Below are 26,709 nucleotides of genomic sequence, written 5' to 3'. Positions count from 1 at the left end.
GAATTGTCCCTGGGGAGACGGGCCAGTCCCAAGAAGGTTATATCAGGCTTTGCAGCAGAAATGTCTGGGCATGCCGCAGCGTCTGCTGACTCAGCAATACCTAGTTCATCTCCCATTCTGCAAGCGAACAGGTGTTTCCTGTGCTGACTCCCTGCCTGGGAGGGAGTCCTCCCTCAGCCCAGGAGAGCACCACCCTCGGGAGGGAGCGTTTCAGCGACTTTGCACCTGTGCCCGAGGAATGTTCCCTTCCTTTCTTTATCTCTGAGAAGGTGTTCACAGAGGCCGAGCCGTGCAAGAACAGATGAGTGGCCGTTGAGGTGACCTAGGCATTCCAGCTGTGTTCAGAGCAACAAAGATTATGGTGGGAGCCGCTGCTGATTCAATACTCCTCTGAGTCCTCCAGGGACTGTTAGGTTAGCAAAGCGAGTGTTGAAAGGGATTGAGTAAACCATGAATCAAATTTTTTGGATTGGCATCTGCTGGGTGAGGTCTGCTGGCATGGCTTTTTGTTGCTACAACATGTTTACTAACCATACGTTTTGAAGGATGAACAAGATAAAGGCAGTTCACCGAGTTCTGACACAGGGAGCGAAGAACTATAATGAGGTCTATATGAAGAGGCTTTGTTCTTTGTTCTCTCTCTCTCTCTCTCTCTCTTTTTTTTTTTTTTTTAAAGTAGGCTCCATGCTCAGCACGGAGCCCCACGTGGGGCTTGAACTCAAGTCCTTGAGGTCGAGACTTGAGATGAGACCTGAACTGAGAGCAAGAGTTGGCTCTACGGGTGGAGCCACCCAGGTGCCTCATGACCTTATTCTTCGCATGCATTTTGAACATCCTGGGACAGATGTGCGAGTGGGTGCCATCCTCCCCTGCCAAGGAAGGTGATGGCAATTGGAGAGTGGAGCTTGACGCCCGTGGCTACCCATGAATTTGTGCGATGCCTAAGGACAGGCTTGTGGCTGTCACTTTCCTCCTGTGTTGGAGACCCTTGCCTCCATCCTCAGCTGCTGTCCGAAGTGGATAACCTCAGCTGCCCTCTGCTGCCACCTCTTATCTGTTCTCCTTGTTACATGTGCCTGAGCTCTCAAGCAAGTGTCACCTGTCCTCTGGGTCCCATCTCTGGACCTTCCCCAGTGTTTCAGACCTCAGTAGTGCCTGGTAACAACAGTCACCTGGATTGAAAGTGAAAGACCCTTCTGAAAAACAGCTTGTGTCAACAGCAAGCAATAAAGCAGATTAGCTATGGTTTATTGACCACATTGTACGTGCCTGTGAGCTAGGTGTCCCCGTCCCGGCCATCTTTTTCTTTTTTTTTTTTTAAGATTTTATTTACTGGGAATCCCTGGGTGGCTCAGCGGTTTAGCGCCTGCCTTCGGCCCAAGGCATGATCCTGGAGTCATGGGATCGAGTCCCACATCAGGCTCCTGCTCTCACTCTCTCTCTGAATCTCATGAATAAATAAATAAATAAAATCTTTATTGTTTTTTTAAAGATTTTATTTATTTATTCACGAGATACATGGGGTGGGGGGGTGGGGAGAAAGAGAGAGAGAGGCAGAAAGACAGGCAGAGGGAGAAGCAGGCTCCATGCAGGGAGCCTGATGTGGGACTCGATCCCGAGACTCCAGGATCACGCCCTGAGCCAAAGGTAGATGCCCAACCGCTGAGCCACCCAGGCTGTCCCCCAACCTGGCCATCTGAGGAGAGACTTGGGCCACAGGAGGTTAACCACCTTGCTCCAGGTCACCCAGCCACCACTGGATGCAAGCACAGATCTGCGTAACTCAAGCCTGGTTTCTCTTCATCACGCTTCCCCTCCTCCAGGGAAATAATACCAACTTCCTGTGTAATATCTGTAAATTATGTCCCATTTTTGGTAAACTGAAAATTGTTGGGTGGCCCGTGGGGAATAGAGGGGGTTGGGCTGGGGGTTCCCCATCATTTTTATTCCATAATGGCCCCCACTTGAAGGTCGTTGCTCGTTGATAGGAAAGTCCTCAGTCCTCCCGTCAGCCTTGGCAGAGACCCTCACCAGATACTTGAAGGAAACATGCGAGTTCCCTGCTCTGTGCTCTGGGTAGTCTCTCTGTTCACGTGGAGTCCCTTAGAGTTCATCTTCGCTTCCTGCCAAGCAGTCTCAGAAAATTGCAGGAAGCTAAGCCGTCCTGCACCTGTGCCCTGGAGTGTGTCTTCCTGCTGCCTCAGGACACTTTGGAAGAGTGAAGTTGCATGTGCTGACTTGCTAAGGCATCCCTAACTTGCTAAGGCATCCCGGGGGCCAGGAGGGAAGACACCCCCAGGCTGTCTTCTGGCCACACCTCCACTGCTCCAAGGTGAGGTCCTCTGGAGTGAAACCCACCCCCCAGCACCTTGGAACCTCCAGGCCAGCATGTTTCACATAAGCCTCCTTCGAGTGTCAGGACACCTTCGAAGACTGAGTTTTAGAGAGAAATGCTTGGAAAGGATTCCAAGCACCACCTTTGTTTCCGTAAGGGCCAGTGAGTGAATGGAACAGCTACAGCCTGAGCCTGAGGTCAGCTTTTTTCTTTTCTGTCTTAATAGTACAGTCAGGTGGCTGCTGGCTGCTGGCAGCGACTCTGCCTCCACTGACTTCAGCGCCAGCCAGGTGGGGTCTAGTTTCAGCTCACAGACCTTAATGTCATTGCTGAGTGGCCTTGACAAGACACTTAAACCTTCAGTGAGAATAAAATAGTGTCATACAGAGAACACTCAACAATGGTTGCCTTCCCTTTCACTTGGAATCTGGAAGAGCAGCTTGTTAGATTTGTGTGTTTAAAAAAAAGGCGCATAAATAATCTCTAATTGAGGATCTCCCTGGGTAGAAAAAAAGCCAAAGCTTTATTTAAATTAGGGACCTTGATAGGCATTCTGCTACTTAGAGAGGATTTTTTTTTTTATCATTATTATTATCTGGATCTCAACTGCTCCAGCCATTTCTGGAACATAAAAACATGGAATAACATGCTGGCCTCTGGGCTTAATGCACAGCTACAAGAATGTCTGTTTGGAGGGTGCTGCCCTTTTTTTGGGCCTGGCGCCAGGCATGCTAAAGGTCTGCACATTGACCCTAAAAGGTGTGATGCACCTGAGGGCTTACCTTTGGGGAGGCACAGAAATATGGTGGGACAGAGAGGCACGGAGTAGAGAAGTCCAGAAGGAGGTGGGCCAGTTGTGTGTTGAACAAGCCTCGTTGAAGAAGAAAAGCTTCAGAAACACAGGTCTTTCTGTATTGTCAAGTACCAGCATTTACTCAATTGTACTGATTTTCTTCGTCAAGTACCAGCATTTACTCACTTGTACTGATTTTCTTTTTTACTCAAAGTTGACAAATGCAGTGGCATTGTTTTTTTTTCCAGTTTTGTAGACAGACTATCTTGTGAGCAGTACAGGTCAAGTTACATCAGAAGCTGTGCTGGGGACCGAATCCTTACTCATTTGCCCGGAAAAATGTGATGCTGCTTTTGCACAGCCAGTGAACTCTCAGATGACAGTGTGTTTGTAAGTTGGGAACTACTTGTAGGGTATTTTGTAGAGGAGGAGACCTTCTTTTGAAGCCAGAGCCAGAGCCTTCCATGGGTTATAGGGGAGTTGTCACTGGAACCAGATTCGTAAAAAAGCATTCTTGAAATTAGTTTTTAAGTAGGCATCATGCCCAGCGTATAGCCCAAAGTGGGGCTTGAACTGATAACCCTGAGATGGAGACCTGGGCTGAAAAATCAAGACCAAGCCACCCAAGCGCCCTTAAATTAGTTTTGGAATTGATAGGGCTGATCCTGAATAACCTCCAAACAGGTTGTTCTAGAAATGCAGAATATTAACTGTGGAGGGAGAGAGATCATCTAGTCTTCCTAACTGCCAGATTGCACACTGGTTTGGCTGTTGATGATTAGGTTCTTCAAAACGTCTACAGAAACCATATATAAGGGACGCCTGGATGGCTCAGGCGATTAAGCATCTGCCTTCCTCTCAGGTCATGATCTCGGGGTCCTGGGATTGAGCCCTAGGTCAGGCTCCCCACTCAGTAGAGAGTCTGCTTGTCCCTCTGCCCCTTCCCATGCTTGTGCTCATGTGCTCGTTTTCTCTCTCTCTCAAATAAACAAAATCTTAAAAAAAGAAATAAAGTATATATGGTATGTCAGTTACGTTATGCATTTGCTAAGTGTGGTGGCCCCCTTGCAGGTGCTCTAAAAAGTCATGTCCTTTATCTTTTTAATAGTTCCTGCCTTGATTTTTCCAGTTACCAGGTAAATGGCCACACGTATCATGGTTCTGGATCTGCCACCTGTTTTTGTGCATTCTTTGGCTTTTGTAGTGGTCAGACTCAGGGTGCCAAATGAGAGTAGGAAACCACAAAAATTTTTCCATCTCCACCCAAGCACTGTGTATCCTAACGATAATGGATGGGAAACCTCATCAGAGAGCACTGCTTTTCCTCTTAGCAAGTCATTTTTAAGCATTATAAACAGACTAATTTTTAAAAATAACATTCCAGACCCAAATGTCATTTTATTATTTGTATGAGCATCAGCATCTCGTGTATGCGGTTTTGGGTCGGACCTCTTTCTGCTTGAGCCATATCGTTTGGTGTATAAAAAATAATTAGGGTACTGTAAAGAAGAAAAACGTGATTTCTACTTCCATCACCCAGACCTCATCTTTGTGGTTTTTTTTCATCTTTGTTGAAACTGTTATATTTCTTTCTGAACTTTAATACACATATATACATCCATGAAAGTTATTTTTTTGGATGAGACTAGGAAAAAATAGTTTTGTATCATAATTTTTTAAACTTAACATCTCCTGAGCATTTTCCCATATTATCAAATATTCTTTTTTAAAAAAAGATTTTATTTCAGAGGGAGAGAGAGAGCGCCAACGGTGCAGGGGTTGGGGGAGAGGGAGAGAGAGAATCCCAAGCCGACTCCCTAAGAGCATGGAGCCTGATGCAGGGCTCCATCCCAGGACTCCAGGGGATCATGACCCAAGGTGAAGTCAAGAAGCTTAACTGACTGAGCTGCCCAGGCGCCCCCCAGATTACCAAATATTCTATGCAAACGTGACTTGGTTGTGTTTTATGTGTGCCTAGACTTAACAAATCCCACCTCCCTCATTATTGGCTCTGTAGGTTGTCATCAAGTGTTTTGCAGTGATGGACATTTTATTCCTCTCTATTCCTTAAGATAGATTTTTAAAAGTCGAATTATTGGTTAGAAGGATGAACATTTTTCCTACTCTTGCCTGGTGGGCAAAATTCTTGCTGTTGGCAGCACTGGGAGTGGTTTCCCAGGATAGCTGGTCCCAAAAGCCATGTGTTGCCAGGATAGCAAGGCTGTAAGACTTCCCCCAGCAGGCTTGGTGAGTGTGGCGGCGAGAGCCACTGGAGAAAACACCCGGGGAACTGTCATTCCTAACATTTTCTGCTCTTGCTTTTTTTTTTTTTTTTTTTTTTTTGCAGAGAAGCGGGGAGCTTGGTGTTCTTTCTCACTTGGCCCCATTTACATTTTTCTTATTTTTTTTTTAAGATTTTATTTACTTATTCATGAGAGACACAGAGAGAGAGAGAGAGAGAGAGGCAGAGACACAGGCAGAGGGAGAAGCAGGCTCTGTGCAGGGAGCCCGACGTGAGACTTGATCCCAGGACCCCAGGATCACACCCTGGGCTGAAGGCGGCACTAAACCACTAGGCCACCAGGACTGCCCTTTTTCTTACATTTTTCATGTAAAAAGATCGGCTTGCATCACATTGTCTTTTTAAACCTGTGCCCCATTAAAAAGTAAGCCACTGGCTATCCAGTCCATTTCAGCAGGAAGTTCCTCAAAGTGCTTACCATGAGAACATAGTAAGGGTGATCTTTGCCCGGGACCCCATGAGAACCCTTGGAGGAGGAAGGGGCATGGTTAACTAGAATAACCACGAAAGAACTAATTACAGACTACCCGTAATCAGACTTGGCTCCCATCAGGAGCGACAGAAGTCATGCCAGCATTCTTGGTTCTATAAAGGTGGCAAAAAGCTCAAATTCTCTTTCACTAACCTGTTTCTTTGACACCTATTTGGTGTGGGGCTGGAAAATGAGTGGTTAGCTAGGATGGGGAACATGGAGAGGAAGAAAAGAAGAAATAGGAGCAAAGGTGCTTGCAAGGAGAAATCTCTTAAATCTTCCTGGAAGAGGAAGTTAACTCTGGGAGATTAAAGTGCCAGCTTGCGTTTTTTCACATACCAGGAAGTAGGTACCCTTTCAGAGCATGGTTTGAGGTTGGTAACTAGAAATAGAGAAAAAAATTGAATTTTTTTCATTTAGTGTTCCTTGATGAAAAAAAATGATTTCTTTTTTTTTTTTTAAGATCTATTTATTTATTCATTTATGAGAGACACAGAGGGTAGAGGAGAAGTAGGCTCCCTGCCAGGAGCCCGATGCAGGACTCGATCCCAGGACCCCGGGATCATGACCTGATCCAAATGTAGAGGCTCAACCACTGAGCCACCCAGGCATCCCGAGAATTGCTTTCTGTAACTGAGAAAAAGGTTATATTATCAGATAAGGTGTCTCCCTGCCCTGCCCAACCCCCCCCCCCCCCCCCCCCGTCATGGTTTTAGATCAAAGGACTGTGTTCCTGGACCCTGGAAGGCGTCTTGGTTTTAGAGACTCTGAACAATGTGACTTCTGTTGAATGGTTGGCACTGGGATGGGTGTATAAAGATTGATGAGGTGAGACCCTTACCCTTGATTTAGTGGTAGAGAAGAGAGTAGGAATATATGTGATATATATTTTTTTATTGTGAGAAATATAGATAACATAAAATTTGCCATTGGAACCACTTTTACGTATAAAGTCCTGTGGCATTAAGTGCGCTCACATTCTTGTACAACCATCACCATCATCCATCTCCATCACTGTCATCTTCTCCATTTTTAAACTCTGTATTTGTTAATAACTCCTCATTTCCTCTGTCTCTAGCCCCTGGAAACCACCATTCTACTTTCTGTCTCTGAATTTGACTACTCTCAGTACCTCATAAAAGTGGAAACCAAATAGTATTTGTCCTTCTGTGATTGGCTTGTTTCATTTGGCTTAATTCTTCTGGGAATTGTCTCAAGTTTCATCCACGGTATAGCATGGATCAGAGTTTTCTTCTTCTTTAAGTCTGAATAGCCATTTCTTTGTATAGAGAGACCACATTTTGTTTATTTATTCATCTGTCAATAGACACTTGGATTGCTCCCACCTTTTGGCTATTGTGAATAATGCTGCTGTGAACTTTTGGGTATATACCCACAGGTGGAATTGCTGGCTCTATGGTAATTCTGCCTTTAATGTTTTGAAGAGTTGCTGTACTGTTTTCCACTAGCAGTGTAAAGTTTCCAGTTTTTCTAAATCCTCACTAACCTTTATTTTCCGTGTTTTATTTTGTTTTTTGTTTGTTTGTTTTTTTCTGATAATAGCCATCCTAAGGGGATATGAAGAGGTATCTCCTTGTTTTTTTTTCTCCCCCCCCCCTTTTTTTTGTAAGATTTTATTTCTTTCTTCACAAGAGACAGAAAGAGAGAGGCAGAGACATAGGCAGAGGGAGGAGAAGCAGGCTTCATGCAGGGAGCCCCATGTGGGACCTGATCCCGGGACTCCAGGATCATGCCCTGAGCCAAAGGCAGGCCCTCAACCACTGAGCCACCCAGGCATCCCTCATTGTGGTTTTGATTTGCATTTCCCCAATGATTAATGATATTGAACATCTTTTCACGTACTTAATTGGCTGTCTGTATATATTCTTGGGTGAAATATGTGTTCAAGACTTGTGTCAGCTTTCTTTATCCATTCATCTTTCGTTGGACACCGAGGCTCCTTCCACAGTTTGGCTATCGTGGCCATTGCTGCTATAAACATCGGGGTGCAGGTGTCCCGGCGTTTCATTGCATTTGTATCTTTGGGGTAAATCCCCAACAGTGCAATTGCTGGGTCGTAGGGCAGGTATATTTTTAACTGTTTGAGGAACCTCCACACAGTTTTCCAGAGTGGCTGCACCAGTTCACATTCCCACCAACAGTGTATGAGGGTTCCCTTTTCTCCGCATCCTCTCCAACATTTGTTGTTTCCTGCCTTGTTAGCTTTCTAAATCAGTTTGTTGTTGTTGACTCTTAGGAGTTCTTTATATATTCTGGATACTAATCTCTTATCAGATATGAGCTTTGCAAATATTTTCTCCAGTTCCTTAGGTTGTTTTTTTACTCTGTTTATGATGTCTTTTGATGCATAAGAGTCCATTTTTTTTGAAATATTTTATTTATTTATCCATGAGAGACACGCAGAGAGACAGAGAGGCAGAGACACAGGCAGAAGGAGAAGCAAGCTCCATGCAGGGAACTTGACGTGGAACTCGATCCTGGGACCCCAGGATCACACCCCGAGCTGAAGGCAGTGCTAAACTACTGAGCTACCCGGGTTGCCCAAGAGTTTTTAATTTTGATGAAGTCTGTCTTACTTTTTTTTCTTTTGTTGCCTGTGTTCTTGAGATTTTAATATTTATTTATTTGAAAGAGAGAACACAGAGGGAGAGTGAGTGAGAGGGAGAAGCAGACTCCTCACTGAGCAGAGAGCCCGACGTGGGGGCTCGATCCCAGGACCCTGAGATCATGACCTGAGCTGAAGGCAGGTGCTTAACCGACTGAACCACGCAGGTACCCCAGTGTAGCCTGTGTTTTTGGCATCATATCCAAAAAATCGTCAGATCCAATGCCATGATGCATTTTCTCCTGTGCTTGCTTCTAGAAGTTTTATAGTTTCAGCTCTTACATTTAGGCCTTTGATACATTTTGAGTTAAGTTTTGTATATTGTGAACGGTGGGGTTCCAGCCTCTTTTTTTTTTTTTTAATGTGGATATCCAGTTTTCCTAATCGATTTTATTTTTTTTTCCTAATTTGATTTTAAAAATAATCCTAACATATGAAAGAAGATGCTTCGCTGCTTCTCACTGGGGTTATTGAGCCAGTCCCTGGCAGGAGGGTCCTGTCTGAATGATGTGGGAAAAAGAGATGTAAGCCTCTCACTCAATTATGGAGACACAGCACACTACAGGATGCTTCCCCAAGGGAACTGAGTACTGTCTTCTAGAAATAGGCAGGAGCATTTTCAAGTGAGCTAGGGAGGGGAAAGAAGGAGATTATCAAGGTGGGATATTATAAACACTGGTATGTAATGTGCTTCTAATTTTTCTGTCTTCAGTTACATAAGTATCGGTATAGGAGGCTTGTTTGGACTGAAACTCCCCATGAGTCTTTAGTTTGTTGGTGTTTTATTGGTGGGGGTATGTGCTTCTTTTAGCTGTTGGCCATGGTAGGGAGAAAACAGGATTTCATACTCTCAACAGAGTATCCTGCAGGGGGTGGGGAAAACATATACCTTGTATTTTAAAGAAAACTTTCCACATGGCCTTGGTCTGTGTCGTTCTCCAAACCTGCTACAGATTTCCTGCTGCTCTTAAACTGGTGCCACTGGCCTGATCCCTTATCCTGTGTGCAGCTGTGGGCCTGAGGGTTGAGAGCAGAGCCTGGGTCTCTTTCCGGAGGAATTCCAGAGGGACACAGCTGCAGGGTTCTCTGTAACTGCTTGTATGTGCACAGGAAGTTCCCCACAACCCGCAGTGCTACATCTCACTTCCGTTCAGTTGCTTGCCATCCGTGGCCCTGGCTGGCTGGCTGGAAGTTGTTGGTGCAGAGAGCTGCTGGCCTGGTGCCCTCGTGGCCTCTCCTGGTCCTCCCTTGATCCAAGCGGGATCTCGGGAGTGGAGGGCAAAGAAAGGGTGTGAGGGTCATAGAGGAGAAGAAATCATAGGGGGATCTATTACAGATTTCTGTGCAAAGAAGTCCTTTCTAACTGTAACATAAAGAAACACTGGGCAATGTATCAGTTTACGTAAGTAAAAATTATCTCCCAGAAAACACCACTTTAAAGCAAAAAGACAGGGACCCCTGGGTGGCTCAGTGGTTGAGGGCCCTTCTTTGGCTCAGGTCGTGGTCCCGGGGTCCTGGGATCGAGTCCCACATCGGGCTCCCTGCATGGAGCCTGCTTCTCCCTCTGCCTGTGTCTCTTTCTCACTCTGTGTCTCTCATGAGTAAATAAACAAAATCTTAAAAAAAAATAGTAAAAAGACAGTAGGCTGAAAAACTATTTGTGATACAATGAGAAACAGCCAGTTTTCTTAGTATGTAAAGAGCTTTTGTGAATCAGTAAGAAGAGACCCATAATGGAGCAGAGAAATGAGGATAGGCTATCAACAGAAAGGTTTCAGAAAAAGAAAAACAGAAGGCTTTTAGGCATATTGAAGATGTTTATCCTCACTTAAAGCAGAGCGGTAAGTCAGAGAGATCTCATTAAGTTAGATATTCTTAAAAGAGGATGTAGAGTGTATGTGAATCATTGATGGCAGGGGCTCTCTGGGCTTATGTATGACAATTTTTAAAAATGCAGATTCTTTACATTAGCAGATCCACCACTAGAAGCTTATCCTACTGATATGTACCTATGTACCTATGTCCCTACATAAAGCTTTTTAACTTTTTAACTTTTTATTTTTCTTAAGATTTTATTTATTTGAGAGAGAGACAGTGCACACCAGAGAGCAAGCCTGAGCAGAGGGGGAAGGGACAGAGGGAGACGGAGAAGCAGTCTTCCCGCTGAGCAGGGAGCCCGATTTAGGACTTGATCCCAGGACCCTGAGATTATGACCTGAGCCAAAGGTAGCCCTCAACCACTGAGCCGTCCAGACGTCCCTCCGCTCAGATTTTAGAGCACCAAGATGGAACAGTGAAGCTGAGAAAAATTACAGAGATCTGAGCTAGAGGATGTTATTTCATAGCCTTATAGATATAAAGAAAATCGAACATCGGGGCCTGAATCCCAATGTCTTCAGTGAATCACAAAATCAAAGCTCCTCAGTAGACTGTTTCCAAGAGAGGTTTATAATGGTGAAAGTTTGGACACCTATGCTGTGCTGGCCACGGTCTCCTGTGCATCAGCCTGTTAACACTTAGCACCCATTCATGGGGGGCGGGGGGGTTATCAGCGCTCACAGTTGGTAATAGTTATAACCATCAGAGAGGTTTTGTTGCCTCCCCTGGTTATCCTAGTATCAGAAGTCAAGCCAGGTCCTGTGTGCCCAGCCTGATACCAGAAGACCCACTTTCCGCCTTTTAGAACTTTGTGCTAAGTGGGTAGTTTTTGTCTTTTTTTTTTTTTAATCTATCTTGCTCAGAAGTTTATTGGGCATTTCTATCAAAACACAAAATTTCTCTTGAATGGCACTTTTACACATCTGCAACCTAGTAATTGCTTCTCCTTTTCAAAGGCCCCGAAGCCCATTGCCGGACCTAGAAGCAACTCCTTGGCCACCAGGCAACCCATAGAGTAGGTTCAGTGCTGTGCAGTTTTACTTCTAAGTGTCATCGAAGTTTTCAAAAATGGGTTGAATCTCTTTAGGGTCCGTGATAATGGTTAACCAGGATGTTTGAAGACGTAGACACTCGATAATGCCAGCTAGCAATAGTTTACTCTTAGAACAAAGAGAAACACCAGGAAATAAATTCTGCAGGAAAAGATTATAAAGTGAAACAGTACATCCTTATGGTATATATCCTCTGGAAGAAGAAGGAAAAAATGTGTCCAGGAGTATATAAAAATAGAAGTTGAAGAAAGTGTTCACATCTTCTGTGATTAAAAAAAGAGAAGTCAAGCCCACTAGAGATGACAGGTGCACTCACTTCCTAGGGCTGCGGTAACAAATTGCCACAAATGTGGTGGCTTAAAAAGACCAAAAATGTTTACTCTCTTAACAGTCCTGGAGGCCAGAACCCCAAAATCTAGGGGTTTGGCAGTGTTGGTTTCTTTCGCAGGCTCTGAAGGCAAATCTGGTCTGTGCTTCTCTCCTGGCTGCTGGTAGAACTCCCTGGCTTAGAGATTCTGGTTCCTTCCCCTGTCTTCACATGGTATTCCCTGTGCGTCTCTGTGTCTTGTCCTTTTCTGTTTCTTATAAAGACACTTGTCATCGGGTTTAGTACCCATCCAGATCCAGGATGATCTTATCTTGAGATCCTTTACCTTAGTTACATCTGCAAAGACCTTTTTTCTGAACAAGGTCACATTCTGAGGCCCTGAAAGTTGGGACTTAGTCCTATCTTTTGGGGGGCCACAATTAAACCCACAGCAGTCTGTTCTTTTGCGGCCCCCCTGCGGTTCATTCATGTCTGTGCCACGTACAGAATACATTCCCTCCATATCCATTGATTACTTGGGGCTTGTGAGGATAGAAAGAATTTTGAAGGGTGAGAGCTTAAATTTCTAATTAAAGACAAATTGGGCAGCCCGGGTGGCTCAGCGGTTTAGCACCGCCTTCGGCCCAGGGCATGATCCTAGAGACCCGGTATAGAGTCACACGTTGGGCTCCTTGCATGGAGCCTGCTTCTCCCTCTGCCTCTCTCTCCCTCTCTCTCTCTCTGTTTCTCATGAATAAATAAATAAAATAAAAAATAAAGACAAATTGCAGAAGACAGATGGGCATTAATTTGGTGGGGTGGTTTTTTTTTTTTTTTTTTTTTTTTTTTTTAGAGATCATTGTCCATTCACATAGGGTTGTAGGAAGTAATACTGAGGGATCCAAGTAGCTTTTCCTTAGTTTCCCCAGTGGTAATGGCTTACAAAATGGTATTGATCCTGATACAGTGAAGAAGCAGAACATTCTCCCCACTGCAGGGTCGCTCCCCCAGGCTGTGCTTTGTTTGTCACCGCTGCCTTCTCCGTGCTACCATCCCCCTTGTCCCTAATCCCTGCCAACCACCAACCTCCTCATTTCCGTAATTGTCTTATCTAGAATGTTCTATAAATGGAATCCTACCTTTTGAGATTGCCCATGTATTCTTTAGCAAAATTATCTGGAAATTTATACAGGTGGTAATTTATTCCTTTTCATTGCTAAGTAGAGTTCCGTGGCATGGATGCACCACAATTTGTTTAACCATCTACCCCTGTAGAACACCTGAGTGGTCTCCAGTTTTGGCTGTTATGAATAAAGCTTCTAGGAACATTTGTGTAATGTTCCAGGGTGAGCATGTTTGCATTTCTTTGGGATAAATGCCCAGGAGTACAAATGGTGGGATCCTATGGTAGTTGCACGTTTAGTGTTTTAAGAATGTGCCAGATTGTTGGGGGCGCCTGGCTGGCTCTGTTGGTAGAGCATACAACTCTTGATCTCGGGGTTGTGAGTTTGAGCCTCACACTGGGTGTAGAGATTACTTTAAAAAGTGCCAAATTGTTCTTCTGAGTAGTTGAACTGTTTTCCATTTCTAACAGCAGTGTATGACCAATCTTTTTTCTCTATTGTCATCAGCATTTGGTGTTGTCACTTTTTTTTGGGGGGAGGGCTATTCTGATGGGTGTGTAGGAACATGTCCTGATTTTAATTTAATTTACATTTCCCTAATGGCTAATAATGTTGAACATCTCTCCAGGTGCTTATTTGAGAGCTGTGTATCATCTTGGGTGAAATGCTTCTTCATGTCTTTTGCCCATATTCTAATTGGAATTGATTTTTTTTTAATGTTGAGTTTTCAGAAATCTTTATGTATTCTGGATACTAATCCTTTGTTGGACATGTGTGTTAAAAGTATATTTTCCCCGTCTGTAGCTCGTTTGTTTGTTCTAAGAGAGGCTGTTTGACAGAGCACATTTTATTTTTGTTGAAATTCAGCTTATCAACTTCCCCTTTTATGTATCATGCTTTTATGTATCAAGCTTAAGAAAACTTTGCCAAGCACTAGATCCTGAAGACTTTCTCTTATGTGTTTTTCTTAATAAATTTGATAGATTTTCTTTAAAGATTTTATTTTTTTGAGAGAGAAAGTGTTAGCGCATGAGTGGGAAGAGGGGCAGAGGGATAAGTAGACTCCCCGCTGAGTCGGGAGCCCACCAGGGGGCTCAACCCCAGGACCTTGACATCAGGATATGGGCTGAAGTCACTTAACCTAGTGAGCCCCCCAGATGCCCCAAATTTGATAGATTTTTGCTTTACATAAGCCTGCGGTCCATTTGTTTTTAAGGATTTGTTTATTTGAGAGAGAAAGAGTGTGAGTGTGGGAGGGGAAAGGAGTGGGGAAAATCCTCATGCTGACTCTCCACTGAGCACAGAGCCTGAGACCTCAACCTAAGCTGAAATCAAGAGTTGGCCACTTAACTGACTGAGCTACCCAGGTGCCCCAGCCTGTGGTCCATTTTGAGTTAATTTTTATATAAGGTGTGAAGTTCAGGTCACAGTTCATATTTTTGCCCATTGATGTCCAGTTGCTCCAGTACTATTCCTTGAAAAGGCTACCCTTCCTCCGCGGAATTGCATTTGTGCCTCTGTCAAATCACTGGGACATATTTGTGTGGTTGTAAAACAGAAGCTTGGCCTGTATTTACTGATAGCTTCAGATCCACAAATGAATAAGAGAAAATCGTTCTCTTCAAGGGATACTTGCTTTAACTCCTCATATTTGCCAGCAGATTAGCCCTAATAATTTTTGATGACTTTCAGTGTGGTCAGTTTGCCATCCTTTATAGGGTAACATGGTCTGTGTCGCTATGGGAGTTCTTTTATCTATTTTTTTTATTCCAGAGGAGTTTTGAGGGCCTAGGAGGTGGTTGATAAGTGATGAATCCATCAGAATCTAGTAGGAACGCCTGGAAAGAATGGAGTCTGCTCATAGGAGGATTTGAACCCCTTTCTTTAATGCTATGAAGAGTAAATATTAAGTTGAGTTTTCAAAGACACTAAAAGAGACTTTCAAAAAGGAAGGAAGGTGGGTGCTTGGCACATATTTTCAGTTTCCTTTCCCTGCTGCTCTGGATTTAGGCATGGATGCTGGAAGAGACCTAAAGAGGAAATTAAAAAAAATAAATCTTTTGATAGCCAGATAGTTTGATTTCTAGTTTTCCAGTGTGGATAAGCATTGCTGGAAAGGAAGAGTCAACCCAAATACAGCCTGTACGACAAAGCACCATTGTGCTGTGATGTCCTCGTCTTATGTTTACCCACATGTGGCCTTCAGTTTGGGAAGATTCAACAGAGGATCCAGCTGGCACACTGTGCTCCCCTTTATTCCATTTTTTTTTTTTTTTTAAACAGGGGAAAGTCAACTCTCTTTTTTGTGTCTCTCCGCTCAGTAAGCCAGACTGCAAGGGGTGTGTGTCGGGAGCAGGGGCAGGGGTTGGGTATGTCTTGTCCTAAGACATCCTTGGCTTTTCCTAGTACAAGAGGCTTGGTTTGCTGGGCCCTACCGTCTCAACCTGCCTCCAAACCCTGAAGTTAAAAAAGGGGTGGGGGGGAGGGAATAGTTCCCACCTCACTTGCACCCACAAGACAGTAAGAATTGACCCTCCAGTAGTCTTCCTCTTTGCTCCCACCTTTCCAAGAGGGCTTCATAAGCAGCAGAATCAGCAAAGCTAGCCATGATTCTAGCTGCTTTTGTGTGTGTGTGGGGGGGTGCCTTTTGTGCTTATCCTGTGGAGGATACAAAGACATATCCACAAAATCCGTATTCAGGCCCAGATTCGGCAAGAGGAAACAAATCAGTCACTGTTTTGTACTGAATCATTTTAATCCAGTTGTGAGGCTGAGTTGCTGCTTGGGTACAAGCACAGTCCTGTCTTGCCTGATGTTTAGCCCTTGTTTGGTGGCAGCTGTTTACCGGGCTGTGGATGAAACCAGCACTTGGCTTTACGTGAAGAGATTGGGCACCACCCTGCCCCCCCCCCCCCCCCCCCCCGCCGCCACCTTCTTTTTCTTTAAGATGATGTCGAAGAACTACAGCAGTTTTCAGTTTTGACCGGTTTGCCTTCTAGATTTCCCCTGTCACGTTCAGCTGTATCTGTTACGTGGTTCTAGTCCTGGCGTGCACACCAGTCCGCACTGTTCTCTGCTTACATATTTACATCTCATATTCCTGTAAGCTTCGCTGATCCAACTATAAGTTTGATACCTGGTCAGAGGGTAGGAATGTTAATGATCCTTTCTCTGCTGCTTTCTGGAAGGTTTTCGCCAGTTCATAACACACCACCGCGTGTGCATCTGTTTTTATTGTGGTGAGGTTTTAAAGAGTTTGCTCAGTTCTGCTCGAACACACCTGCATGGGCTCACCTGCTTCCCAGAGCCTCCTTTAACTTGGACTTAAATACTGTTTTCTCCCAAAGAATGAATTGTAGGGGATCAGAAGTGATTTGTCTTGCTCTCTTCCTGGTAAAATATTTATCAGAAAAATTAACTTTGAAGGAAGCCTGTGCTTTGCGAAGCTGGCAGAGAATGAATTGCGGAGCCATGCTGAGAATATTCTGCTCCTGGCAGCTCCTGTGTATTCATTGCTGGCACCATACCCGTGTGTGTACGGTTGTTGGTGGCCCTCGGGACGAGAAGAGCCCTCCACTTCTGGTGTGGCAGGGCAAGGTGGTATGTGTATTGGTTAAGAGCGTGCATCCTGGGGGCCTGGGGGGCTGTCAGTTAAGTGTCTGCCTTCAGCTCAGGTTATGATCTCAGGGTCCTGGGATCGAGCCCTGCATCCCCACATTGGGCCCTGCATCGGGCTTTCTGCTCAGCTGGGAGTCTGCTTCTCCCTCTCCCTCTGCTCCTCCCCCAGCTCGTGCACTCTCTCTCTCAAATTAAAAAAAGTTTAAAGAGCGGTTCAGTTGCTTCCTAGCTGTATTATCTTGGGTTAGTTTTGTCATCTGCCTCCCTGTACCCATCTCCCGCTGTGTAAGTGGGGATGATAACACCCACCTTCTAAGGACTGGTTTGAGGATTAGGGAGTAATCTGTAAAGTCCTGAGAACAGTTGCTGGCATTTGGCATGTTCTGTGTAGTTCTTAAATGTTGACTATTGTTCATTATACCCCCAGTTGATGCTAAAGCAGTTTAAATTGATGAGGAAGTGCTCCTTGACAGGGTTTTTCAGTAAGCACTCATGACTTAAAGAGAGAAGGGCCAAACATGTAATTTTACGAACCCAGAAGTGAGTTCTTAAAATGTCTTTCCTAGGAATGGAGCTAAAGGAGCCAGACAATTCACCAAAAAGTCCTGGGATCATGTTTATGTTGGGGACTGTTGATCAACCAGGATTTTTCTGGTGCGGGCTCATACTTGGGTTTTTCTAGGCTAACCTACCTTTGCAGCCCCACCGTATGGATCGGGAATTAAAACTGAGAGCTTCTGTTGTGGGGAATTCCTTATCCGGTACTGTTTATAATCTGGGTTTCCCCCTCCTAGGTACTGCTTCCTCAGTGGAGCTTCGCCTGTAGCACAAGCAAGTACTGGAAGGTGGGGAGGATGTTGAATTCAGCTCTGATACCTCCAGGTAGATACAGCTGGTAGGTGGCAGAGAGGTGCCTAGTGGTCTGGGGACCTTGGTCAGGCAAATGGTCCTCAGGCAAGTGGTCCTCCTCACCCTGCCTTTTAAAACTCACATGCAAATTATTTGGTTGCTGAGATATCTGTGGCTTCTCTGCTGAATAAGGTAGCCTCATGGCCCAGGACATGACGATTACCCCAGCTTTCAAGAGGATAGTTACACGGTTTACTGGGTATGTGAAAGTTGACCACAGTATTAGGGTCACTTTCTGTCCTCTCCATAGGTTGGAGAGGACAGAAAGCCTCAAATAACAGTGTTTAAAGATGATTTATCTCACTGTCCTTCCTCTCTCAGCTCTATGATCATTGCAGTCTGGGACTCCTTTACTTAGCTGCTCCCCTACCTTTAGTCACATGGTATCAGGGCTGCAAAGTGGCCACTTGTGCTTCAGCCATCCAGCCTGCATTCCAGCCAACAGGAGGGAGAGTCGACAGGGATAATGATGCTTTAAGGAGATTCCAGGAAGCTGCCACTTCACACTCCTGCTTATTAGCAAATTGATTAGAACTTAGCATGGTCACCAGAAAGGGCAAGGGAGGCTGGGAAGCGGGGCCAAGGCCCAGCTAAAACTCAGGGCTGAGATATGGGTGTGCACAGCTAGCTGTCCCTGCCTGAGTTACATTATGTCCTTTAGGATGGAATGAAGGCTGATGCTAAAAATGAGCAGGGCAAGCTATGCTTTTACAAATCGGGTCTAAAGGAAAAGGAGGTCTGCTGGATGAATTCAGACCTTTTTGGTGGTAATCATGACACACATTTGAGCGAGCCCTCAGGGTACCAAGTCCTGCCAGGCTCCAGGAGCAGATGTTGAGACACAGTTGGTCTTTCTGCTCCAGGGCTCGTAGGTTATTGGATTGACCCGTGTCTGTTCCTTTGGTGCCTGAGACACTTTTATTACATAGCAACGTAGTGAGTTTCTGACTTAGGTATTTATGTGTGTATGTGGGGAGGGGTGGTGGTGATTGTTCTAGCCAGGAGAACCTACCTGCAATGCATAGGTTCTGGGGCATGCAGGACCGCAAGACAGGTGGCCTCACGGCTATGACCAGAGCGCATCTGGTCCCTGTTGCTACCATGTGGTCAGTTTGATCAGGGAATCCAAGCAGCAGTTTACCTTATCCAGGGCAGATTACTGGTACTTTAGTTTTTTCATGCCTGTAAATTAGAGCTTCAGAGCTGGGTGGGGAGCAACCCCTGCCCCCAAAGGAGTGATGTAATGTCTGGGGGGCCGTGCTGGACACCGTTAGTGGCATTTTTAAAAAAAAGATTTTATTTATTTATTCGTGAGAGACACAAAGTCAGAGACACAGGCAGAGGGAGAAGCAGGCTTCATGCAGGGAGCCCTATGTGGGACTCGATCCCAGGGCCCCGGGCATCATGACCTGAGCCAAATGCAGATGCTCACTGAGCCACCCAGGTGCTTCTAAGCTGGATTTATGAGCCACCCAGGCGCCCCGAGGTGGAGGGTTCTTAACAAAGAAGCTACCCAGAGCTCAAGTGCTCTGTTAGTTTTACTCTGTCAGCAATATTAGGACTGGACAGAGGACCTGAAGGATTAGGGGTGTGTGTGTGTGTGTGTATATATATATATATATACACACACACGAAATGGCAGGGTTAGATGGTGTCTGGACCCTCCGGGCCATGTCCTATGTAAGGATCGTTTTAGAGCAATACTACTTGCGATGGCAGCGCAGGACCCCGTGGCTGCTCAGCTGCCCTGTTGGAATCGGCCAGCTGGGAGGGCCTGCAACTGCTCGCTCCTGGGGCTTCCCGAATAGGAAGTGTGTCTCTGAGAAAGGAGGCTGGCACGTGGGTCAGCACATCTGGTGGCCTGGCCTGATCGTCAGGTCAAATGCTGGCATGTTCCCAGAACGACAGAGCCTTTGGGCTCCCAGTTGCTGGCTTCTAACAGTTAGACTCCAAATTTAGGTTCCAGATACCTTGAACGTGTGTGTGTGTGTGTGTGTGTGTGTGTACTTTCAGCTTCTCCATAACGGATATCACTTGCCTGCCTTTACTTATCTGAAATTCAGTGACATTTACAGTTATGTTGAGTCTCATGATGCAGTGGGACAAAACCATACCATATTCCTTTTTTTTTTTTTTTTTTTTTTTCCATAGCATATTCCTAACCAATACCTTCCCTGTCTCCGTTCCCCCATCACTGACCTCTGGAAGTAGAGTACATTTATGGAGAATATCGGGGCTTCAGTGCTGGCATAGTGAACAGGATTGGGTATTCGGAGTTAGAAGACCTGCAGGTTGAGATTCGGGCCTGTGACCTTGAGCAAGGCTTTTAAGCTTTGGTTCCTCATTAGATAAAAAAGAGATAAAGTAGTTACATCTTATTGTAATGGAGTTAAAAGGAGATGGTGTCTTCAAAATGCCATACAAGGGAAGAAAGTGTATATCCCCTTCACTGATTGTTCCATATGTATGTGTATAAAAATTCATATATATAATTTTTTTTCCTCCCCCTTCTTCTAAAATTAACCTCCTGTTGACCTGGCCTTTCACTCCATATATTCAGACAGCAACCCACAGTCCTATCTGGCTTATTTTTCACCTCCCCACCTTTAAAATAATGTGCCAGAAGTGGCAGGAAGGAATATATTCTGGATACATTGCACTGAATATGGAGATATCCTGTAAAACGAAGCCCACCTCCAGCTGTAACATTCACCACCATAGCCATATGTAGGCGTGCATTTCTGTAGTATTAAGTATAGCCACATCGTTGGGCAACCAGTCTCCAGAACTTTTTCATCATGTAAAAGTAAAACTATACTCCTTGAACAACTCCCCACTTCCCCCCGCCCTCAACCCCTGGCAACCTCTCTTCTACTTTCCGTGAATTTGACTATTCTAGATACCTCCTTTATTTTTTTTTTTAATTTTTATTTATTTATGATAGTCACAGAGAGAGAGAGAGAGAGAGAGGCAGAGACACAGGCAGAGGGAGAAGCAGGCTCCATGCACTGGGAGCCCGACGTGGGATTCGATCCCGGGTCTCCAGGATCGCGCCCCGGGCCAAAGGCAGGCACTAAACCGCTGCACCACCCAGGGATCCCCTAGATACCTCCTTTAAATGGAGTCCTACGGCGTTTGTCTTCCTATGACATAATTATTTTATTTTATTTATTTTATTTTATTTTATTTTTTTTACATAATTATTTTAAGTCTTAGCCCACCACAGCGATTGCAGCCTTGCCTACTTTTAGTGTTCTGTAAGCTCACGACTGCCTGCCTTCTCCAGCCCTAAGTCATTAATGCATTATTTCCTTTCTCGAGAGAAGGAGACACCTTGGAGTTCCATTTCATCCTGTTGAAGAGGGCAGGATTAGGGAAAAGGTAAATTAAAATGAAAGGCGAAAGAAGAGGAGGTTAAAGAAGGCAAAGACCATTCAGTCATCCCAAGGAGGCGTCTCCGTAGGGCTCCTTCCTCCCTGTTGTGTAAAAATTCAAACCTATCCTCAAGGAGAGGAATAGCATAATGAGCTCCTGTGTACCTGTTGCCCCTGATTCAACAGCCGTCTAGATTTTTTAGGGGCCATTTTTGACAACTTCCAGGAGAAAGAAAATACTAGAAAAATCTAGACTGACTTGGAGACAAGTGTTTCTTTACTTGTTCATGCAGTGGTATTTATCTCCATGATAAAGGACTTCTGCCTTGGGACTTCTGACTACATTTTAGGTTGAGGGGAAAAAAAAGGAAGCAGGCTTGTGGGCAAGTCATTTCACCTGGTTTCCGCATCTGGGGAAGGATAGCGCTTGTGACTATTAAGGGGTGGTTGTAGTGGAGCACTGGCCTAGGGCCTGACTTAATAAATCAGTTATAAGTGATGGTGGTGTGTTTGTAGAAAAAAGGGTCACCAAACAGGCCCATGGAAAACATGTAGCCGAGACATATAGCTGTGGACCTACAAAACAGCAAGACTTAAGCCTTGATAAGAAATTGTGATGGGGTGCCTGGGTGACTCAGTCGGTTAAGCGTCTGCCTTAGGCTCATGTCACGATCCAGGGATCTTGGGATCAGGTCCTGCATCTGGCTCCTTGCGCAGTAGAGAAAGTCCTGCTTTTCCTTCTCCGTCTGCTCCTCTCTCTCTGTCTCTCTGTCAAATAAATACAATCTTAAAAAAGAAATTGTGATGAACACTGGCTTTCTATATGTGCTCATTAACCCGATTTTGTTGGCCATTGTACCCATTTGTCCTTGGTTGTACCTGGGTTAAGGGAAATGATTGTTTACCTCCAAAATTAGGTAATGTAACCTCGTTATATACACTTTTTTTGGTAGTAGAGAGATTGCTATTCATACTTAAAAATATTTAACGGGTCTTAACTATAAGTAAAAAATACCACCCTGTGAATAATCAGGTAGATTAAATATCTGGCCCTATGAAGCCTTCTTTTCATTTTTGTTCTTTGGTCTTCTAGAATTCTGCTAATAAAAGCTATATCTATAGACTTTACCCTGCGTAGCCTTAGGATGTAAGAACCAGATGGGAGTTAGGAAAAGGAAATGATGGGCTGGCACCTGTTTAAAAATGTATAGTTTATAATTGTATAGAGCCTTTGATTCTGTTGTGGTATTTTCATTTTTGAATCTAACTTAAGTCATGTGCAAGTTTTATCTTTCTATAATTTTTTTTTTTCCTGGCATAGCTGCTGTTCCCAGAATCCTGTTTTAAATGCTGTTCTGATAATACGGGTAAATGTCAGAAAAGTAAAATAGTTTTCAAATAATTAACAATTGAGTCAAAATATCATTCCTCCAAAGATCCTTATTTTGTTGTGTCTCACATTTTGTACAACAGGAAATATTGTGCAAAATAGTCTCATGTGGATTGACTAGGGCAACAGGAATGGCCAGTTTTCCTTACGCTTGGAGAAATCAAATACAGAATTTATGGGAAATGTAACTTTATAAAAGTGTCCTGGTTTTTCCTTGTTAAAACCAGTTGGTAAAGTAAGTTCCACAGTGAAGCAAGACTGAGCCACAGAAATCTCTAACTATGCCACATTTTTCATCTCTTATAATTAGGTCAGCCAGCTCCATAAGGAGGCTTGGCTACGGCTTGTGGGTGTTTGTAATGTAGACATTCTTATTTTTAGATTAATATGTATGAAATGGAAAAAAGAAACAAGCCATTTGATAAATACTGTCCTTTACTATCTCATTTTTTTTTTAATGTGCTTGTTTTTATGCTTTTCTTTTTATGGGGACTCTATTATGGGAGAGAAAAAGAGGTAGATTTTAGGTTCTGTACCCTATTCCAGTTCCAGCAGGTGTGTGTGTGTGTGTGTGTGTGTGTATTGAGGGGGGGCTTCCCCATATCAACAAGCAATTCTCGGACACTCTCCCCACATTTCCACGTGTTCACCAACCAGGAAGCTCACCAGACCCCATCCTCTTGGGTTTGTATGGACACTTCATGACATCAGCAGGACCGGTTATATCGTTGGTGTTGGCCACTGATTTCAGCCTCCAGCTCCTCCCCTCCCAGGAGGTCAGGGAGATAGGAGGGAAAGTTCTAACCTGCTAATCACAGGGTTGGTTCCTCTGGCAACTGGCCCCATCCTTAGGTGCTTTCCAGAAGCCTCCTTGTTAACATAACAAAGACCGGTGTGCCGCTCCCCTCACTTAGGAAATTGATGTTGAGAACTGTGTGCCAGAAATGCAAGGACTAAATATGTATTTCTCATTTTCGCAATATCACAGGTAGCTGTGTGTACTGCCCACACCACGACACAAAGCGTGTAGGCTTGCGGTCACCTGGAACCCGCTGCCCCATTCGGAGCAGGGATACCCCATGTTGTTTTAGGCGTTGGTCGTGTTTGGAGTCCCATGTCCTTCTAGTCCATAAGAGGTGGCACACGTCTGTGAAGTGGCCACTAGGCTCACTGTGAGTGTGAGCAAGTCCATGGATATGCACTAGAGCAAAAAGGAACCCATGGACGTAGGATGAAAGCCATGACGTTGCCCTGGCGGCTAACTGGCCGGATTCCCTGGCCATGGGTTTTGAGTCCACGTGCATGCGCTGTCACTGCATGACCCAGGGGCCCTCTGAGCCTTCAGCACGTCGTCAGGGTGCCCTCTGTCCACTTTCTGCTGTTTCATGTGTGTCTGTACTGGGGCATGAGCAGGGATAAATAAGTTTGTGTTCCTGTTTATTTTAAATTTTTTTTTAATTTATCTATCTTACCTATTTATTTATTTGCGAGAAAAGAGAGCATGAGCAAGGGAGGAGGAGGGAGAGGGAGAAGCAGACGCCCCACTGATCGGGGAGGCTGGTGACACGGGACCCCATCCCGGGACCCCGGGATCATGACCTGAGCCTGAGGCAGGTGCTTAACCCACTGAGCCACCCAGGTGTCCCTCGTGTTCCTTTGTTATTAGGGACTTTAGAAAAGATTTTGTGGAAGAAGAGGCAGAAATTACTGTCCTCCCCGCTGCAACCCCCTGCAGATAGATACCTGCGAATAGTAAGTTGTGTTTAGGAAGGGGAGGAAGAGACTCTGAGGACCCGCACCCCCCACTTGCCTCTCAGCAGGCTGTCTTTCTCCTTTAGCCTTCTGATCCCTCAGACAAGATGGTAGCCTTTGGAGTCTTCCTTCCCGAAGCTCTTTGCATAGGGCGTGTGCATCAGTTGGTGACTCTCCCTCTAATCCTTGGCCTTCTCTTCTTTTCCACAGTCTTCTGTTTGCGCTAAGATTGTGCAGCTCCTGGGACAGAATGAGGTGGACTGTCGCCAGAAGCAGGTGGTCATCCTGAGCCAGGATAGCTTCTATCGTGTCCTCACTTCGGAGCAGAAGGCCAAAGCCCTGAAGGGCCAGTTCAATTTTGATCACCCGGGTGAGTCAGGACTTGAGGGTGTGTGTGTGTGCGTGTGTGTGCTGGTTGATCGAGGGAGCTCTTTGACTCCTCGGAATCTCTTTTCTATCAATAAAAATGGAAGATTAATAAATACCTTCAGGCTTATGGTGGGGCCTAAAGAAGGAATTTTGGAACACATCACTCAATGTGTGGCTTATTGAATATGGATTGCATCTGCCTCTGAACAGGGGTGACTCCACGTGAGCCTGTTCCTTGAGATTGGCCAGACACGGGCTAGCACAAACACGGCTGGTTCTTCTGCTTCCTGTGATCTGAAGCAGCCCCTGCTCCCCTCCCCCCGCCCCCCATCCCACATGTGTCTGCACGTGGCAGGGTGTGAAACTCAGCCCACTGGCAGAAAGGACCATGGACAGTCCAGGATGTCTGCCTGAGTAATGCTCTGACGGTCCCAGATCCGCACATCACCCTTTAACTGGTCTTGGTTCTTGCAACTGTTGGAATTAAAACTTGGTGCCTGGAATCAAAACTTGTGTACGCACATCCCCTAGTCGTGCGAATGATTTCCAGGTTATCGTAGGCCAGTTCCCAAGACAGCAGCTATACATGGAGGAGAGATAGATGTCTGAGGCCAAGGGTGAGATAGGTAGAAAAAAAATGAGTTTCTCAGACCGCATTCGATTACGATTCTATTTTGAGATCCAGGAAGTTTGCCTTCTGCTTAGGGTAGACATCTGGCTTTTTTTTTGGTGGGGGTGAATGTGCTCTTCTGGGTGAAATAGATGTGTATGATTACAGGAGAAAGCATTTTAAAATCAAGAGCCATTTTAACAGTTTGATTTCCTTCAGATGCCTTTGACAATGAACTCATCTTCAAAACCCTCAAAGAAATCACTGAAGGGAAAACAGTGCAGATTCCTGTGTATGACTTTGTCTCCCATTCCCGGTAAGTGAGCTGTTGGGGGCTGGGCCGCTGCTGGTTGCCGCTCCCAGATTGTTCCCGTTTTGGGGGCCTCGGGGCTGTGTCCTCTCCTGCCCCATGCCCATAGCGGCCTGTTGGCAGTAGGGGTGGCCGTGTGCAGCCGTAGGTGTTGTGCACCAGTTGGGGAGTTTATCCGGCACCTCCTGGAATGGTCTGCTCATCACGTTTTGCTGACTCTGGAAGAACAGGTTCATGAATTTGGGCTCAGGTGAGGGGACTATTTGTCCTGATTCACATCCCTGAGCTCTTGCTCCTGGAATATGATGTGAGGGGGCTGGGCAGAGGACACAGGAAACAGAACAAAGGAAACTGTTCTTTCTTCTCCCGTGGTTGGACCTCGCAGAGAGGTGTCAAGGTGTGAGGGCCCTGAGGCTGCCAGAGACCAGACGCTAAACTCTCAAGAGAGTTTCTCCGTCATGTCCTTTCTGCCGATCTGTGTTCCTGCTCCTGATGAGGCCTAGAGGGCCGGAGGGCTCATCTTCCTTCCCTCTGAGTGCTTACGCGAGGCTCCTGCAGGACTTCACTCCAGCCGGCCAGGCCCCCAGGCTCCCTCGAGTCTCCCAGGACCCCTTGCTCACTCTGTCTCCTTTGAGGACTTCCCAGGTCGTCTCTAAACTTCTGACAGGGCAGAGAAAGCACGTGTAGTTCCTCCTACACTGAATGTGTTGCTTTCAGCTCTGTGCTGTTTTAAAAGTTTCTCCCACCTGCTTTCATTCTTCCTTTTCATGATTCCTTTCAATCTCATGAGTGGATTTCTCTTTTTTTATTTTTAATTAATTAAATTTTTTTAAAGATTTTATTTATTTATTCATGAGGGGGGGGGCAGAGACACAGGCAGAGGAAGAAGCAGGCTCCGTGCAGGGAACCTGATGTGGGACTCGATCCCAGGACTCCAGGATCATGCCCTGGGCTGAAGGCAGGCGCCACACCACTGAGCCACCCAGGGATCCCTATTTCTCTTTTTTAAAATGGGAAATTAGATTTCATGCATCTTTAACTACCAAATGTTTCCATCATTAAAAGCCTGTCTTTATTGCCCCGTGTGTTCTTTGAGTACATATCTCAGCTGGCCTTTGACACGGGTTTCCTCACACGTTCTGTGCCTTTCCCAGGACTGGAGGGTGTGGCAAAGATTGGTTGGAGGAGGAAGAGAGTGAACACATTGTCCTGGAAGGCCAGGCTGCTTTGCTTCTCACCCCCACCCCTCACTAGCATCTTCCGAAGCATGTCCTACCCTGGACCAGATGCCACTGTGCCCAAAACTCAAAAGAACAAGATGCACCTCCAGTATCAAAGCACCACAGACCGTGCGGGAATAAAGGGGTTTAGTACAGGAATTGGAGCTAATAAGAGTGTTGAGGGGGGTTGGGATTGCTAAGACCTGGGAGGCTGCAGCCTGGGGCACTGGAGATGAAACCAGGGTCCGAGGCAAGTCCACAAAGCTGC

General features: G+C 45.4%; 1 protein-coding gene across 2 annotated transcripts in view; it reads left to right on the top strand.

The window, feature by feature from the left end:
* Positions 1–26,709, top strand: part of UCK2 (uridine-cytidine kinase 2) — an 80,172-nt gene that overhangs the window by 36,613 nt on the left and 16,850 nt on the right. For both annotated transcript variants that reach the window (XM_049106912.1, XM_025420923.3), the window contains exons 2-3: positions 24,143–24,302; positions 25,131–25,227. In XM_049106912.1, coding sequence (XP_048962869.1) covers positions 24,143–24,302; positions 25,131–25,227 — 257 coding nt within the window. The remainder of the gene's footprint in view (positions 1–24,142; positions 24,303–25,130; positions 25,228–26,709) is intronic.

The sequence above is a fragment of the Canis lupus genome, chromosome 38 (genome assembly GCF_003254725.2).
Source record: "Canis lupus dingo isolate Sandy chromosome 38, ASM325472v2, whole genome shotgun sequence".
Taxonomy (NCBI): Eukaryota; Metazoa; Chordata; class Mammalia; order Carnivora; family Canidae; genus Canis; species Canis lupus.
This window is presented reverse-complemented; position numbering and strand designations above follow the sequence as displayed.